This window comes from Malaya genurostris, chromosome 1 (genome assembly GCF_030247185.1).
Source record: "Malaya genurostris strain Urasoe2022 chromosome 1, Malgen_1.1, whole genome shotgun sequence".
Taxonomy (NCBI): Eukaryota; Metazoa; Arthropoda; class Insecta; order Diptera; family Culicidae; genus Malaya; species Malaya genurostris.
This window is the reverse complement of record NC_080570.1, coordinates 154,048,833-154,062,066: the sequence shown is the minus strand read 5'-3', so window position 1 is coordinate 154,062,066 and position 13,234 is coordinate 154,048,833. Positions and strand designations below refer to the sequence as shown.

Sequence of the window (13,234 nt, the reverse complement as noted above, 5' to 3'; positions counted from 1 at the left end):
GTTCTCATATGAGAGATATTTTTACATTTTAAAAATTTTTGTATGAAGGCACCCAAAAAGGCACTTCTAGATGTGCGATCATTCGATTTGTTATATTTTTAGCTAACTCTGACGAAATTTTGAACGAAATTTATCGGGTCGTTCAAAAGTTATAGTCGAAAACATAAATTTCGAATTACAATTTTTTTCATCACTTATTATCATCTCTCAACACACATGATTAACTGCAAAATTCATGTACACGCTCGTGGACAACTGATGGTCGTACCAGGAATGCGATACCAAAATCGAAGGGCACATTTACAACCGCGCGACTGCTACAAACAACAGCAGCCGTCAAGACTTCGGTGACGAGTAAGTATTTTGTAATTTGGCAATTTTTCCACAAATTAATGCATTATTTGTTTTCCTTAGATCCTACGGAATTACCCTCAACCCTTGGTCTAGAACATTGACATACCGGTGGAGTCTAGACGCCGTCGAAGATTCCATTCAGTGCTGTCGAAATGCCGAGTGACATTCTAACCAACATTGGCTATCTGAATGTGCGATTCGGTGCTCATAATTTCGGCACAGACGATTCTTTCGAAAATGTTTCTGGTCAGTCAGATGTCGTCGCAACAGAACTACCGGAACAGTTCCCACAATGTGTATGGAACACGGGACTGGATTGTATTACTGGGTAAGTCAATGTCGCTTTGGTTGTTGAGTTGTGTAGTTTTTTTTAATGTACAGTACTGATAACTTGGTTTCAACAGCGGAAACAAAGAAATCGTGTCATGTTTTATGCGTTATTATTTGTTCTAAGTAATGTTATTTTTAATCAACGTGTAAGGGCAGTAATGATTCGCAACCCGCACATAGGATCAGAAAGATTTTTCTGGTCCGAAGAGGTAATGAATTCTTCATACAAGGGCCGCTATAGATAATCAACACAATCAAAATTATTCTTGTTACATTTTATTCATACGGCCCACTATCTTTTCATATACGAAAAAAAAATTTATAGCTGATAGAACGTTCCTCTTGCGATTTTTTGTATGCGATGAACATCTTGTGCTGAATACTGAATTCTATAAAAAACATTGAAAAATTAAATTTATATAATTGCAAATATTATCAAGTATGCAATATTACACTCAGGCACAAAAATTTTTTGGTGCCTGAATTTTGGTGCCTAGCTTGACGGTTTCAAAATTTGACACACAGGTGGCGCAACAATCGCTTAATTCCAGGCAGTAAAATTATTTTGGTGCCTGGGATTTTAGTGCCTGACTTGACGCCGGTACAAAAATTGTGAAATTGACAAAGAATGTCAAAATCAAAAAAAAAAATGTACACTCTTGTTGATTTTTCTTCCCTTTTGAGTGTGAACAAGAATCGGGAACCGTTCACTGATAATGGAGCGGCCGTTGAACCAAAGATAAGGGGAGGTTACACGAGGATTATTAATATAATTACAATCAAGTATTGTCACGCAGTGTAGCAGTTTCCATATTCACAGAGTTTCCTGTAAAACCACAGCTTTTTTCGCCTATTTCGCCACACAGATTCTGTGTCACAGAACACAGATTTTATCAAAATTCACAGATTTCTTCAAATTTTTATAAATATTTCATAAAAATGGCAGATTTTCAAAATGTTTATTACAAAATATGATCGAAAATATCAGACCCTGTCAGCTTGCAGCGAAATCAATCTTCAGTTCAGCAACGCCATCGCGCGGCATCACATTCAACCTATCATGTCAATTGTATGGATGCGCAGTGCTGCTATTTTGGCGCACACGAATTTGACATTTCTCTCCCTTACTTCTATGTACGAGATTCGATACGGACTCGCCTGAGGGCGACATGCTCGCAAAAAAGGAAGTTGCCAATGATTTGTGAGAGCTGGATATCTTGTTAATATGATGTCTTTGAAAATATGCAACACAGATTTTTCAAGATGAAACACAGATTTAAAAAAGGGAACCTCTGTAGGGACAGTAATGATGAAGTCTGCAAACAAATTTAAAATGTCATTACCTAGTAATCATTAAAAATGAAATTACTCGATCTTGTGTAAAGCGGCCCTTACACGAAAATTATTTATGTCCTTTTTAATGATTACTAAATAATGATATTTAAAATTTGTAAGAAAAAATTAATCATTACTCAGAGACGAACCAGCCACCGGCTGAAAGTCTCTTTAATAAAGAAAACTAACTAACTAATCATTACTGCTGTTACACGTTCATTAAAAATGATATTACTCTTAACTAATGACACTTTTAAAAATCGTGTAAGGGCCGTTTAACGGTGGAGGTTATTGTTATTATGTCGTTTATTTATACCCAGCTTTATCCTAGTTACGGTTAAGGGTGGAGTCAGAGAAAAAGCGATTGGCACATTGTCGCAAAACTGAATTACCGGTAGGGACATCTGGAGCCAAGAAAAGGAGGATTCTTCAGAAAATTTTCATATCGGCAGTAGTAATTTGCCACATTTTTTTCCGTTTATTCCATACTACAAGTAGGTATCAGTAATAAAAGTAAACTCGGAGTAGAAGAAAATCGATTTCAAAGTGATTACTACTACTTTTTTAGTGTAAACTACGATTGAACATGAAAAATCTACAGAAATGTGTGAAATTGGGTAAGGTTAGGTCTTTTCGGATCAACACTTTTTTTAAACAGAAATGTTAATGTTAATTTCTCGAGTACTACAAAGCTTAGCGATCGAGTACTGTTTATTTTGGATGTTTTATTTGTTATTTCCGGGCATTTGAAAAATGGTATTGAACCAAGTATAATACTAATAAATAAACGGTAATTTTCGCACAATAAATTATGATCAACATTACCAACTCAGAGTAACAATTTTTTCTACCACTTCTACAAAGACTTTTTAAACGAATTTTATAAGAATTCGTTAAAAAGGTGAAGTAATTAAAAAATTTCCTGCCGATTTGACAGTTCTTACTGAAAGTATCATCTCTAAACAAGCAGCGCCTCTACATTTGATTGCAGCGTCATTGTGCCCATAGGTGACGTACTTAGTCAAAAGAAGACGCTTCTATAAATAATGATTGTCCAAACAGTGTGCGTTTCAATATTGAATGCATCTGCTTTCTGCTAAATTCTAAATAGCACAACTGACATTACACATCGTCACTCTCTTCTAATCTACACATGAAAGGTACATCGCGGAATCCCGTAGGATTGCCCATTAGATGACCAGCAGTCTGTTTCGTTTGGGTACGAAATTTCTTCCAACGAAGTTCTCTCAGGAACCATTGGAAAACTCGTTCCCGCGAGGGTTGCTGTTGATCCAGGAAAATCCGGACGCGGGTCCACACGTTGTTGGTGTTCTGCGGTTTTTGCAACAGCCAGTATCGCGGTATCAACAGGCACTGCACTCGGTCACGTGCCACTACCGTTCGGTCGTCCATGTGCTCTCCAACGCCAAACACGGAACCGCATCCGTACGTTGACACATCTACGAAGTGATACTCGTAATTCATTTGACTCACCGATGATTCCACCGGGGCAATGTACAAGTTTGGGACAGTGAGTGATGTTCCGGGAAATGTAAGTCTCCTGTAATGGACTAGTGATTAGGTGAAGATACTAATTACAACAGGAATGGATTACCCATCCGCTGTTAGAGTTGAGTTTTCTAATTCAGACAGTCGAGAGCTTCTACGACGAAGCTGTGTTACTTCATCTTCTACCGGCTGTGCCTCTGCCAGACAATATTTTACTGTTCCACTTTTAGTAGAAAACTACCTCAGAATTTTAAAAGTTAGAAAAAGTTGTTTCGCTTCGTGTAGTAATTTTAAACTCACTCTGCTCAACTTCAAACACTGTAACACCATGCATTTTCCACTGAGCACCAGATGAACAAAGTTGACCGATGTTCGACCTTCGACAAAAATTATCTGATCTGCTTCAAACTGGCGCACCTTGGCTCGGCTGAAACACTCGCGCCGTTGTTCCTTGGTCCAGTGATCGAAATACTGGAAGCGAGTTGTGATTTCCGTCCACTGGCTCCATTCTAGCTTTTGCAGTTTGGATTCTTCGTAGGCTGCTCGCAGGAAAAATAAAACTAGTTTCTATTCGCACGTTCCCGCGCTCTTCCGATCCTTATCGCGTGACGGTTTGGCAGTCAATAAAAAGAACTTCAATCACATTTGGAGTATTGGTTCCTTTAGCAAACACCACACAGGTGCGAAGCTGTTGGGAGTGGGTTGGGGACTGCGAGTGTCTTGAATTTGCACGCTTCTATTAAGGATTTTTGTATTTGCGTTATTACTGCAACAATGCTGTTTGCATGGATTCAGGGGAAAATCACTAGTCACGATAAATTCATGTAAGGTAATTGTACCAACGACTGTCTTATTGATCGAGCTACTAAACACCAATGATATAGGTTCATTCGAAAATAGCGAAGCTGAAATTTTATAAGAATTCTATAACATTACCTACTCAGAATTGGACTAAAACATCATTAGTGAAAGAATTCGTTTCAAACTGTATTCTGGAATTGGATTCAAGAACTAAATTTGAATGTGGCTCAAAATTCATGTTCGGAATCCAGAATTCAGATCTAGAATTATTAAACGGAACTCATTTTCAGAACCCAGGACTTGAATTCCGAACCTTATCAAAAGAATCGAACTCAGATTCAAAATTTTCTTCCAGAATCAAAGTTCGTTCTGAAATTAGATTCGAAACCTGAAACTAAGTTCAGAATTCAGGTGGGACAGAGTCCAGGTTCATCATTCAGTTTTATAATTCAGTTCTTGAATCCAATTTGAAATTCAGTTCTCTAATCCAGATCCAGTATTTAGATGCGATTACTGATAATCTGTTGACCATGAAAATTCTATAAATCAACCCTTTAAAGGACTATAAATGTTTACAAAATAACTATTAAAATTATTTATCTGTTGAAATATTCAAATCGAAAGTGAAAATAAACAATTTAATGAACAAACGAGTGAAAATAAAACTACCATTCAGCTGCTTTGCATTTGATAAAAATGCATCGAAAAGTGTTCAATATCGGAGAAAATTTCACAAATCAGCTCTTCTGAAAGCCTAGTCATTGCTCCCTGTTGCATTAGGATTGTTTTTTTCGTTGAAATTTGCAAATCTGAAATGAAATAAACAACATAAAAATTCAGTATTTTGTTATTTTGCGAGCTGTTAGGATATTCCCAACTAACCAAAAGTTCGGATAAAAGGGACTGATTTGGCTTAAGCAGCTCTCAAAGTTAATCAATAGCATTCTAAGCAGCCCATTTTTTAAGTAAATATCCACACTTGAAAGTTCGCGCGACGCAGCGGAACGAACTTCTAAGCTGCTTCTAGAATACATTGTTCAGCTTCTATGCAGCGTAAAAGTTCACGCGGAACTTGTTCTGTACTTTCAAGTTGCTAAAAGTACCACGTGCACTCTTAAACAGCGAGAAAGTTCACGCGGAACTTGTTCTGTACTTCGTGTCAAAAATTGCCACGTGTTTTCTTAAGCAGCTAGAAAGTTCACGCGGAACTTGATCTGTACTTTCAAGTTCTCAAAAGTTCCGCGTGTACTTTTAAGCAGCAAGAAAGTTGACTTTTTAAGTAATTGTGGAACTTCTGGTTGCTTGGGTTGTAAAAAAGCTGTAAGCGAAATTACGTAAAAGAAAATCCTTTTACAAAAAGTTCAGTATTGAATCAATCCGCACAGCAAAATGCACCTTAAAGTAAACAACGACCTTGGAAATTCTAAAATTCAGCCCTTTTAAGGGTTATAAATGTTTCAAAATAACTATTGGAATTCCTTTTCTATTGAAACATGAAAATCGGAAGTAATATATCCAAAATAACCACTTTAATGTAGGTTTACAGTCTGATAGATTCTAATTAGAATTTTTTTTGCATACTTTTCTCGGCTTTTGATTTGAATACTTCTTACTTTACATTGAGGCACCTTTTCAAGATTTACTTCAAGGAGTAACAAGTCTTTTATCAGGAATATTTTTTGTTTTATTTAACATCAATATATTTTTTTCTCCACGTCATCGGAGATATGATCAGCAATTTATAACCAACCTCATTAACCTCAAATAAATCATAGTTAGCGTTTTCTAAAACGCTTTATAAGTAAGGAAAGTAAAAAGGCGGGTGGGTAATGTCAGAGACATAACTGGATGTCGTGAATACGAAAACAAATGACATGTTCCTTAACACTTCCGAATATCAAATAGTTGATCAATTGTATGAATTATGCAAGCATTCCCCTTTTCCACATTTTTCGCAAAAACAAAGAAGGCTTCACTTGATCTCGATTACTGTGAATTTCACACAGCGAAAAGTGCAAGAATCTAACCAAACTGTTCTACATTTGCACTAAACTGAGGATATTTTCTTTCGATTTGCGAACAACACATCCTAATAGTTCTTCAGAAAACTTTTAGAGCCATTAGAACGGCTGATTTTTTCTAATGCTTTCCAACGATGCTTATTCATCCATCGAAATGACTGGCAGCTGTGACGTAATCACTCTTATCGGAAGCGAAACTAGCTTTGCAAACGGCACAAAATACATCTGCTCGCATTGGCGATAGAATCCAAACTGATTAGATTTTTGTTAGGAGCTTTCTTTTACGTGATTTCGTTTGTAGCATTTTCACTAATGGGCGGTCCTAACGGCTATAAAAATAGTCGCATACAGAATATTAATGTCGATTATTTTATTTCGCATTTGCAAATTTATTGAAAAAAAAAACTATCAATATGCTGTAGGGATTCATTTCCAGCATTCAGAAGGGACAAATTGCGTAATTCTCTACGATATTAAACTCGGAACATTTTTCGCAAAAAAAGGCTTCACTTGATCTCGATTACTGTGAATTTCACACAGCGAAAAGTGCACAAATCTAACCAAATTGTTCTTGATTTGCACTAAACTGAGGATAATTACCTGCGATTTGCGAAAAACAAATCCTAATAGTTCTTTAGAAAAATTTTAGAGCCATTAGAACGGCTGATTTTTTATAATGCTCTCCAACGTTGCTTTTTCATCCATCGAAATGACTGGCAGCTGTGACGTAATCGCTCTTGTCGAAAGCGAAACTAGCTGTGCAGACGACACAAAACACATCTGCTCGCAGTGGCGATAGAATCCAAACTGATTCAATTTTTGTTCCTTTTGTGTGATTTCGTTTGTAGCTTTTTCACTAATGGGCGGTCCTAACGGCTATAAAAATAGCCGCATATAGAATTTCAATGTCGATTATTTCATTTCGGATTTGCATAATTTATTGAAAAAAAACTATCAATATGCTGTAGGGATTCATTTCCAACATTCAGAAGGGTCAAATTGCGTAATTCTCTACGATATTAAACTCGGAACATTTTTCGCAAAAAAAGGCTTCACTTGATCTCGATTACTGTGAATTTCACACAGCGAAAAGTGCACAAATCTAACCAAATTGTTCTTGATTTGCACTAAACTGAGGATAATTACCTGCGATTTGCGAAAAACAAATCCTAATAGTTCTTTAGAAAAATTTTAGAGCCATTAGAACGGCTGATTTTTTATAATGCTCTCCAACGTTGCTTTTTCATCCATCGAAATGACTGGCAGCTGTGACGTAATCGCTCTTGTCGAAAGCGAAACTAGCTGTGCAGACGACACAAAACACATCTGCTCGCAGTGGCGATAGAATCCAAACTGATTCAATTTTTGTTAAGAGATTTCCTTTTGTGTGATTTCGTTTGTAGCTTTTTCACTAATGGGCGGTCCTAACGGCTATAAAAATAGCCGCATATAGAATTTCAATGTCGATTATTTCATTTCGGATTTGCATAATTTATTGAAAAAAAACTATCAATATGCTGTAGGGATTCATTTCCAACATTCAGAAGGGTCAAATTGCGTAATTCTCTACGATATTAAACTCGGAACATTTTTCGCAAAAAAAGGCTTCACTTGATCTCGATTACTGTGAATTTCACACAGCGAAAAGTGCACAAATCTAACCAAATTGTTCTTGATTTGCACTAAACTGAGGATAATTACCTGCGATTTGCGAAAAACAAATCCTAATAGTTCTTTAGAAAAATTTTAGAGCCATTAGAACGGCTGATTTTTTATAATGCTCTCCAACGTTGCTTTTTCATCCATCGAAATGACTGGCAGCTGTGACGTAATCGCTCTTGTCGAAAGCGAAACTAGCTGTGCAGACGACACAAAACACATCTGCTCGCAGTGGCGATAGAATCCAAACTGATTCAATTTTTGTTAAGAGATTTCCTTTTGTGTGATTTCGTTTGTAGCTTTTTCACTAATGGGCGGTCCTAACGGCTATAAAAATAGCCGCATATAGAATTTCAATGTCGATTATTTCATTTCGGATTTGCATAATTTATTGAAAAAAAACTATCAATATGCTGTAGGGATTCATTTCCAACATTCAGAAGGGTCAAATTGCGTAATTCTCTACGATATTAAACTCGGAACATTTTTCGCAAAAAAAGGCTTCACTTGATCTCGATTACTGTGAATTTCACACAGCGAAAAGTGCACAAATCTAACCAAATTGTTCTTGATTTGCACTAAACTGAGGATAATTACCTGCGATTTGCGAAAAACAAATCCTAATAGTTCTTTAGAAAAATTTTAGAGCCATTAGAACGGCTGATTTTTTATAATGCTCTCCAACGTTGCTTTTTCATCCATCGAAATGACTGGCAGCTGTGACGTAATCGCTCTTGTCGAAAGCGAAACTAGCTGTGCAGACGACACAAAACACATCTGCTCGCAGTGGCGATAGAATCCAAACTGATTCAATTTTTGTTAAGAGATTTCCTTTTGTGTGATTGCGTTTGTAGCTTTTTCACTAATGGGCGGTCCTAACGGCTATAAAAATAGCCGCATATAGAATTTCAATGTCGATTATTTCATTTCGGATTTGCATAATTTATTGAAAAAAAACTATCAATATGCTGTAGGGATTCATTTCCAACATTCAGAAGGGTCAAATTGCGTAATTCTCTACGATATTAAACTCGGAACATTTTTCGCAAAAAAAGGCTTCACTTGATCTCGATTACTGTGAATTTCACACAGCGAAAAGTGCACAAATCTAACCAAATTGTTCTTGATTTGCACTAAACTGAGGATAATTACCTGCGATTTGCGAAAAACAAATCCTAATAGTTCTTTAGAAAAATTTTAGAGCCATTAGAACGGCTGATTTTTTATAATGCTCTCCAACGTTGCTTTTTCATCCATCGAAATGACTGGCAGCTGTGACGTAATCGCTCTTGTCGAAAGCGAAACTAGCTGTGCAGACGACACAAAACACATCTGCTCGCAGTGGCGATAGAATCCAAACTGATTCAATTTTTGTTAAGAGATTTCCTTTTGTGTGATTTCGTTTGTAGCTTTTTCACTAATGGGCGGTCCTAACGGCTATAAAAATAGCCGCATATAGAATTTCAATGTCGATTATTTCATTTCGGATTTGCATAATTTATTGAAAGAGACTATCAATATGCTGTAGGGATTCGTTTCTAGCATTCAGAAGGACCAAATTGAGGAACTCACTACGATATTCACCACTTTTGGAAACATTTTTCTTGAACGATTTGTTGTACAGCAGCAGCTATTTTCTTCTCTTCCTCAGAACGCGTTCTGATTGGCTGGTGTTGACATGGGTCAAATGAGATAGGTTTTTCAATAGTGTACTATTGAAATACTTCAATGCTCTTGCTATACACGTTTAAGTTGAAAAATTTCGATTCTATTGGTAGTTAGATTATATAAATCCTTCCACAGATCACTGAGCTATGAGCTTTCAAAATACGAGAAAGGCAAACGCGCCATATGAATTATCCTCTTTGATACTCGTTTATACCAAACATTTCAGAAAAGTTTAATTTTGAACTATTTGAGATTATGTCACACAACTGAAAATTTTATCATAAAATTGTGATCATATTTCCGATGGCATGTAGCAAAAATTATGTTGATTCGTTAGATACAACAAGAGATATTCACGATCAAAAACTTATCACTCTCTCAGAGGGTAAATTTTGAAAAGGCACCCCATAGTAAAGTAAGTCGTATTCACGACAAAAAATGAATGCTTAATTCAATCTGAATTCTGTTCTAAACTGTATTCCAGAGTAAAGCAAAGTCTTGGCATTACTTTCGATTTGTGGAATTTGCTCTTTCTGTTTTCAACAGGTTTGGCATACGATTCTTAAAGTACAGAATCATTGCATGGCAAGTACAACGATCTTACTGACACTAAGAATCTTTCCAGGCCAGGACTCGAACATACAACAACTGGCTTGCAAGTGTCCTATGCATTGAATCGCCAACACGGACATTCCAGAGTCCAGGCTCTGAATTCTAGATCAGAATGCAGGTCTTAAATTCTATATAACTAAATTCAAGAACTATATTCTTAAGATGTTTGAACTAAATTTCTAGAATTGAGTTTCTAATCTAAATTCTGGATCCAAATTTGAAATCTGAATCTTGGGTCGGAGTTCTGTAGCTAGACTTTGATTGCGGATCCGAATCCAGCTCCCGGATTCAGTGTCGAACCAGCATTTTGGTCCCGAGTTCAGTTCGAATACACAGGTTCAGTGATCAGTTCAACAACTCTGAATTCGGATTTAGATCTAGAATTCAAGTTCAGAATTCAGTTCCAATATCTAGCATCGAAATTGAGTTTCAGAATTCAGTTCTAGCATTCGGTGCAAAAAATCGGTTCCAGAATTTATATTCTTTAACATCACAGAAACTGAACGATTCATTTTAATCGTATTCACGTCATCCGGTTATGTATCTGCCATTACCCACCTGCCTTTTTATATTCGTCCAGTTGGACATCGAGACTGACGTGTGTCTGACTTCATCATTGTTTTCAAAAGTATGAGAAACCTTAGTTTATAGTTATCTCACACTGTTGAAAATTTAATCACAAATTGCTGATCATGTTTCTGATAGCATGAAGAAAGAATTATGTTGTTACGTTTAGTACAACTCGAGATATTCATGATTACGTTCTACCTCTTCTTCTACAGAGCGAATTTTGAAAAGGCGTCAAAAAGCTCCTTTTTATCAGTTCGGATCGAATACAGGGATACATTATGAACGGCAAATCAATGTGAGCTCAAATTCAACAATTTCGCCACCAACCGTTTGGGTCGGAAATCCGTCCAAATTGAGTTAGAAAAAGTGAATTAATAGTCAATTCGTTTCATTATCCTTTTGCTCATATTTTGCTCGTTTTCGTGCCGATTTTTATTGAATACGGGACAAAACTTCAATTTTATAAAATGCGCAAATGTAATAAACTACCCGCTTGTGAGGTATTCTGGCAACCGGCAGAAGTCTGGCTGCTGTCAAACTTGTCCAGGCGAAATTGCATCATTATCTCGCCGTTTGTGTCTTGTCTATTTCGCTTTCCTTTTTTTGCTCGACTTCATTTGATATTCGTAAATCCCGCATGTACATATAAAAAACGAATCTTGAGACGAGGTAAATGAAATTGAAATATGAGCTATGTTTGGGGTTAGAAAGCAATTTTATTGGCAATAACGTTTTCCATAGTAAGTATATATGAATAATAATAACTGATTGCCTTAGATCTTCTCGTTTTCCTGCACTCTTCCACATAACCGACACGCTAACACAATCATATTCAAAGTAATTGTCGCTTGGACCGTGGACCATCTGGCGAATTATTTTTTACTTTTAGTTAAAATTTGACAGTCGAGCAGTTATTTTCTATCGAGTAGTTAAATTTAATGAAAACTGCGGCCCATTTCAAAGTTTGATGGATGGAAAGTTGTTTGGGTTTATTTTGCAATGAAAATAAAACGATATCAAGTGGTTTAACAATTGTAATACAGCGAACGCAAGAAGAACTTCGAGATAAATTTACTTCGTTTGACAATGTATTGAAACTTTAACCATATTTTTGACTACATCTAAATAACCGCTTGAGTGTCAAATTTTTACTAGAAGTTAAACTAATTCGTGAGATGGTCCACAGTCTTGGAAGGTTTTACGAAAATTTATTTCCAAAACAAATGTTTACAGTTGGAATCATAACATCAAAGTTTTAATGAATACCATCTCAAATTTCGAACGACTTGAATGACAATTACGTTTTGGTTCAGATTGACAACTGACGATTCGAGAAACTAAACTTTAAACGTTTTTCTTCAGTGCATAAATGAATACATACTTCCGTTACTCGAGAGTGAGTAGCAGAGTCGTCTGTATTTTGACGAAATTCAGCAGGAAAACTTAGCTTTATCAACCAAAAACTGATTTAAAACAGAGTTTGAGTACATTTATTGGATTTATACTCAGATATATAGGAATTACAGTAAAATGCACAGCTTCAGAAATTACGTAATCTAATGAGTCAGTTTCTCAAGTCACTTATTATCAGTATAAATCTTTAGAATGATGTAGAGCTGTCTAGACTTAGTGGTGAGAAATGAAGAGAAGTCTCGGTTAATTTTTCAAAAGGGCGTATAAGCAAATGACAGTTTCTCTTTGTTTACTTTCTCTTCTATTAATTATCAAGCGGTTTCCACGTTTATCACTCAACTCTTTGCATGAAATGATACCCGAAACTTTCAACTTTCAAACAGAATAGTGATATAAAAGGAAATCTTTTTAATCACATCACAATAATCGAAAGAGAGAGTGATTAAAGAGAAACTGTCACTTGCTTATACGCCCTTTTGAAAAATTAACCGAGAAGTGTCAAATCATCCTTGGTGAAAACAAAGCGATTGTGTTCGGGTAAAATCGTTTGAGGTTAGATACTTCTCGATGAAAATGATTCACACGCTTAAAAATAGTTACTCAAAAATGAGTAAGATCTCACTCATCTACAGAAAAAGTGGAACAACTCTAATTTAGAGTAACTCCGAAGTTACTCAAATTTGAGTTCTTCCACTGGAAAATACTTTATTTGAACATGTACCAAAAATAGAGTAACTATCACTCAAATTTTGAGTGAAGTTTTATTTTACATATACCAAATTTGCAAAAAATTGCTCCTTTTCTGAGTGTATTGTATTAAAATATTAAGTAATTGAACTCAATACTATATCAAGTGGTGGTCGCTTGGAGTAGTGTGTCAATCGCAAATTAACATACATGTCAGTTATGCTCAGGCACCAATCATACACTTATTCCTCATAAATGACATTTGAGCATATTAT

At 36.0% G+C, this 13,234-nt stretch overlaps 1 protein-coding gene across 1 annotated transcript; it reads right to left on the bottom strand.

Annotated features, from left to right (window-relative positions):
• Positions 1 to 2,747: 2,747 nt before the first annotated feature.
• On the bottom strand, positions 2,748 to 11,421 carry LOC131428503 (uncharacterized). The gene is made up of 4 exons (XM_058592495.1): positions 11,349 to 11,421; positions 3,829 to 4,088; positions 3,635 to 3,765; positions 2,748 to 3,580 (listed from the first exon to the last, which is right to left on the bottom strand). Exons 1-4 carry the CDS (start codon positions 11,419 to 11,421, stop codon positions 3,142 to 3,144), a joined length of 903 nt encoding a protein of 300 aa, XP_058448478.1. The 3' UTR covers positions 2,748 to 3,141.
• Positions 11,422 to 13,234: the final 1,813 nt, after the last annotated feature.

Coding starts and splice junctions, on each gene's coding strand:
- LOC131428503 (XM_058592495.1), bottom strand. CDS start 11,421: ATGATGCAATTTCGCCTGGACAAGTTTGACAGCAGCCAGACTTCTGCC. Junction 4,089..11,348: donor CCAGAATACCTCACAAGCGG/GTAGTTTATTAC, acceptor AATAGAAACTAG/TTTTATTTTTCCTGCGAGCA. Junction 3,766..3,828: donor AGTGTTTGAAGTTGAGCAGA/GTGAGTTTAAAA, acceptor ATTCTGAGGTAG/TTTTCTACTAAAAGTGGAAC.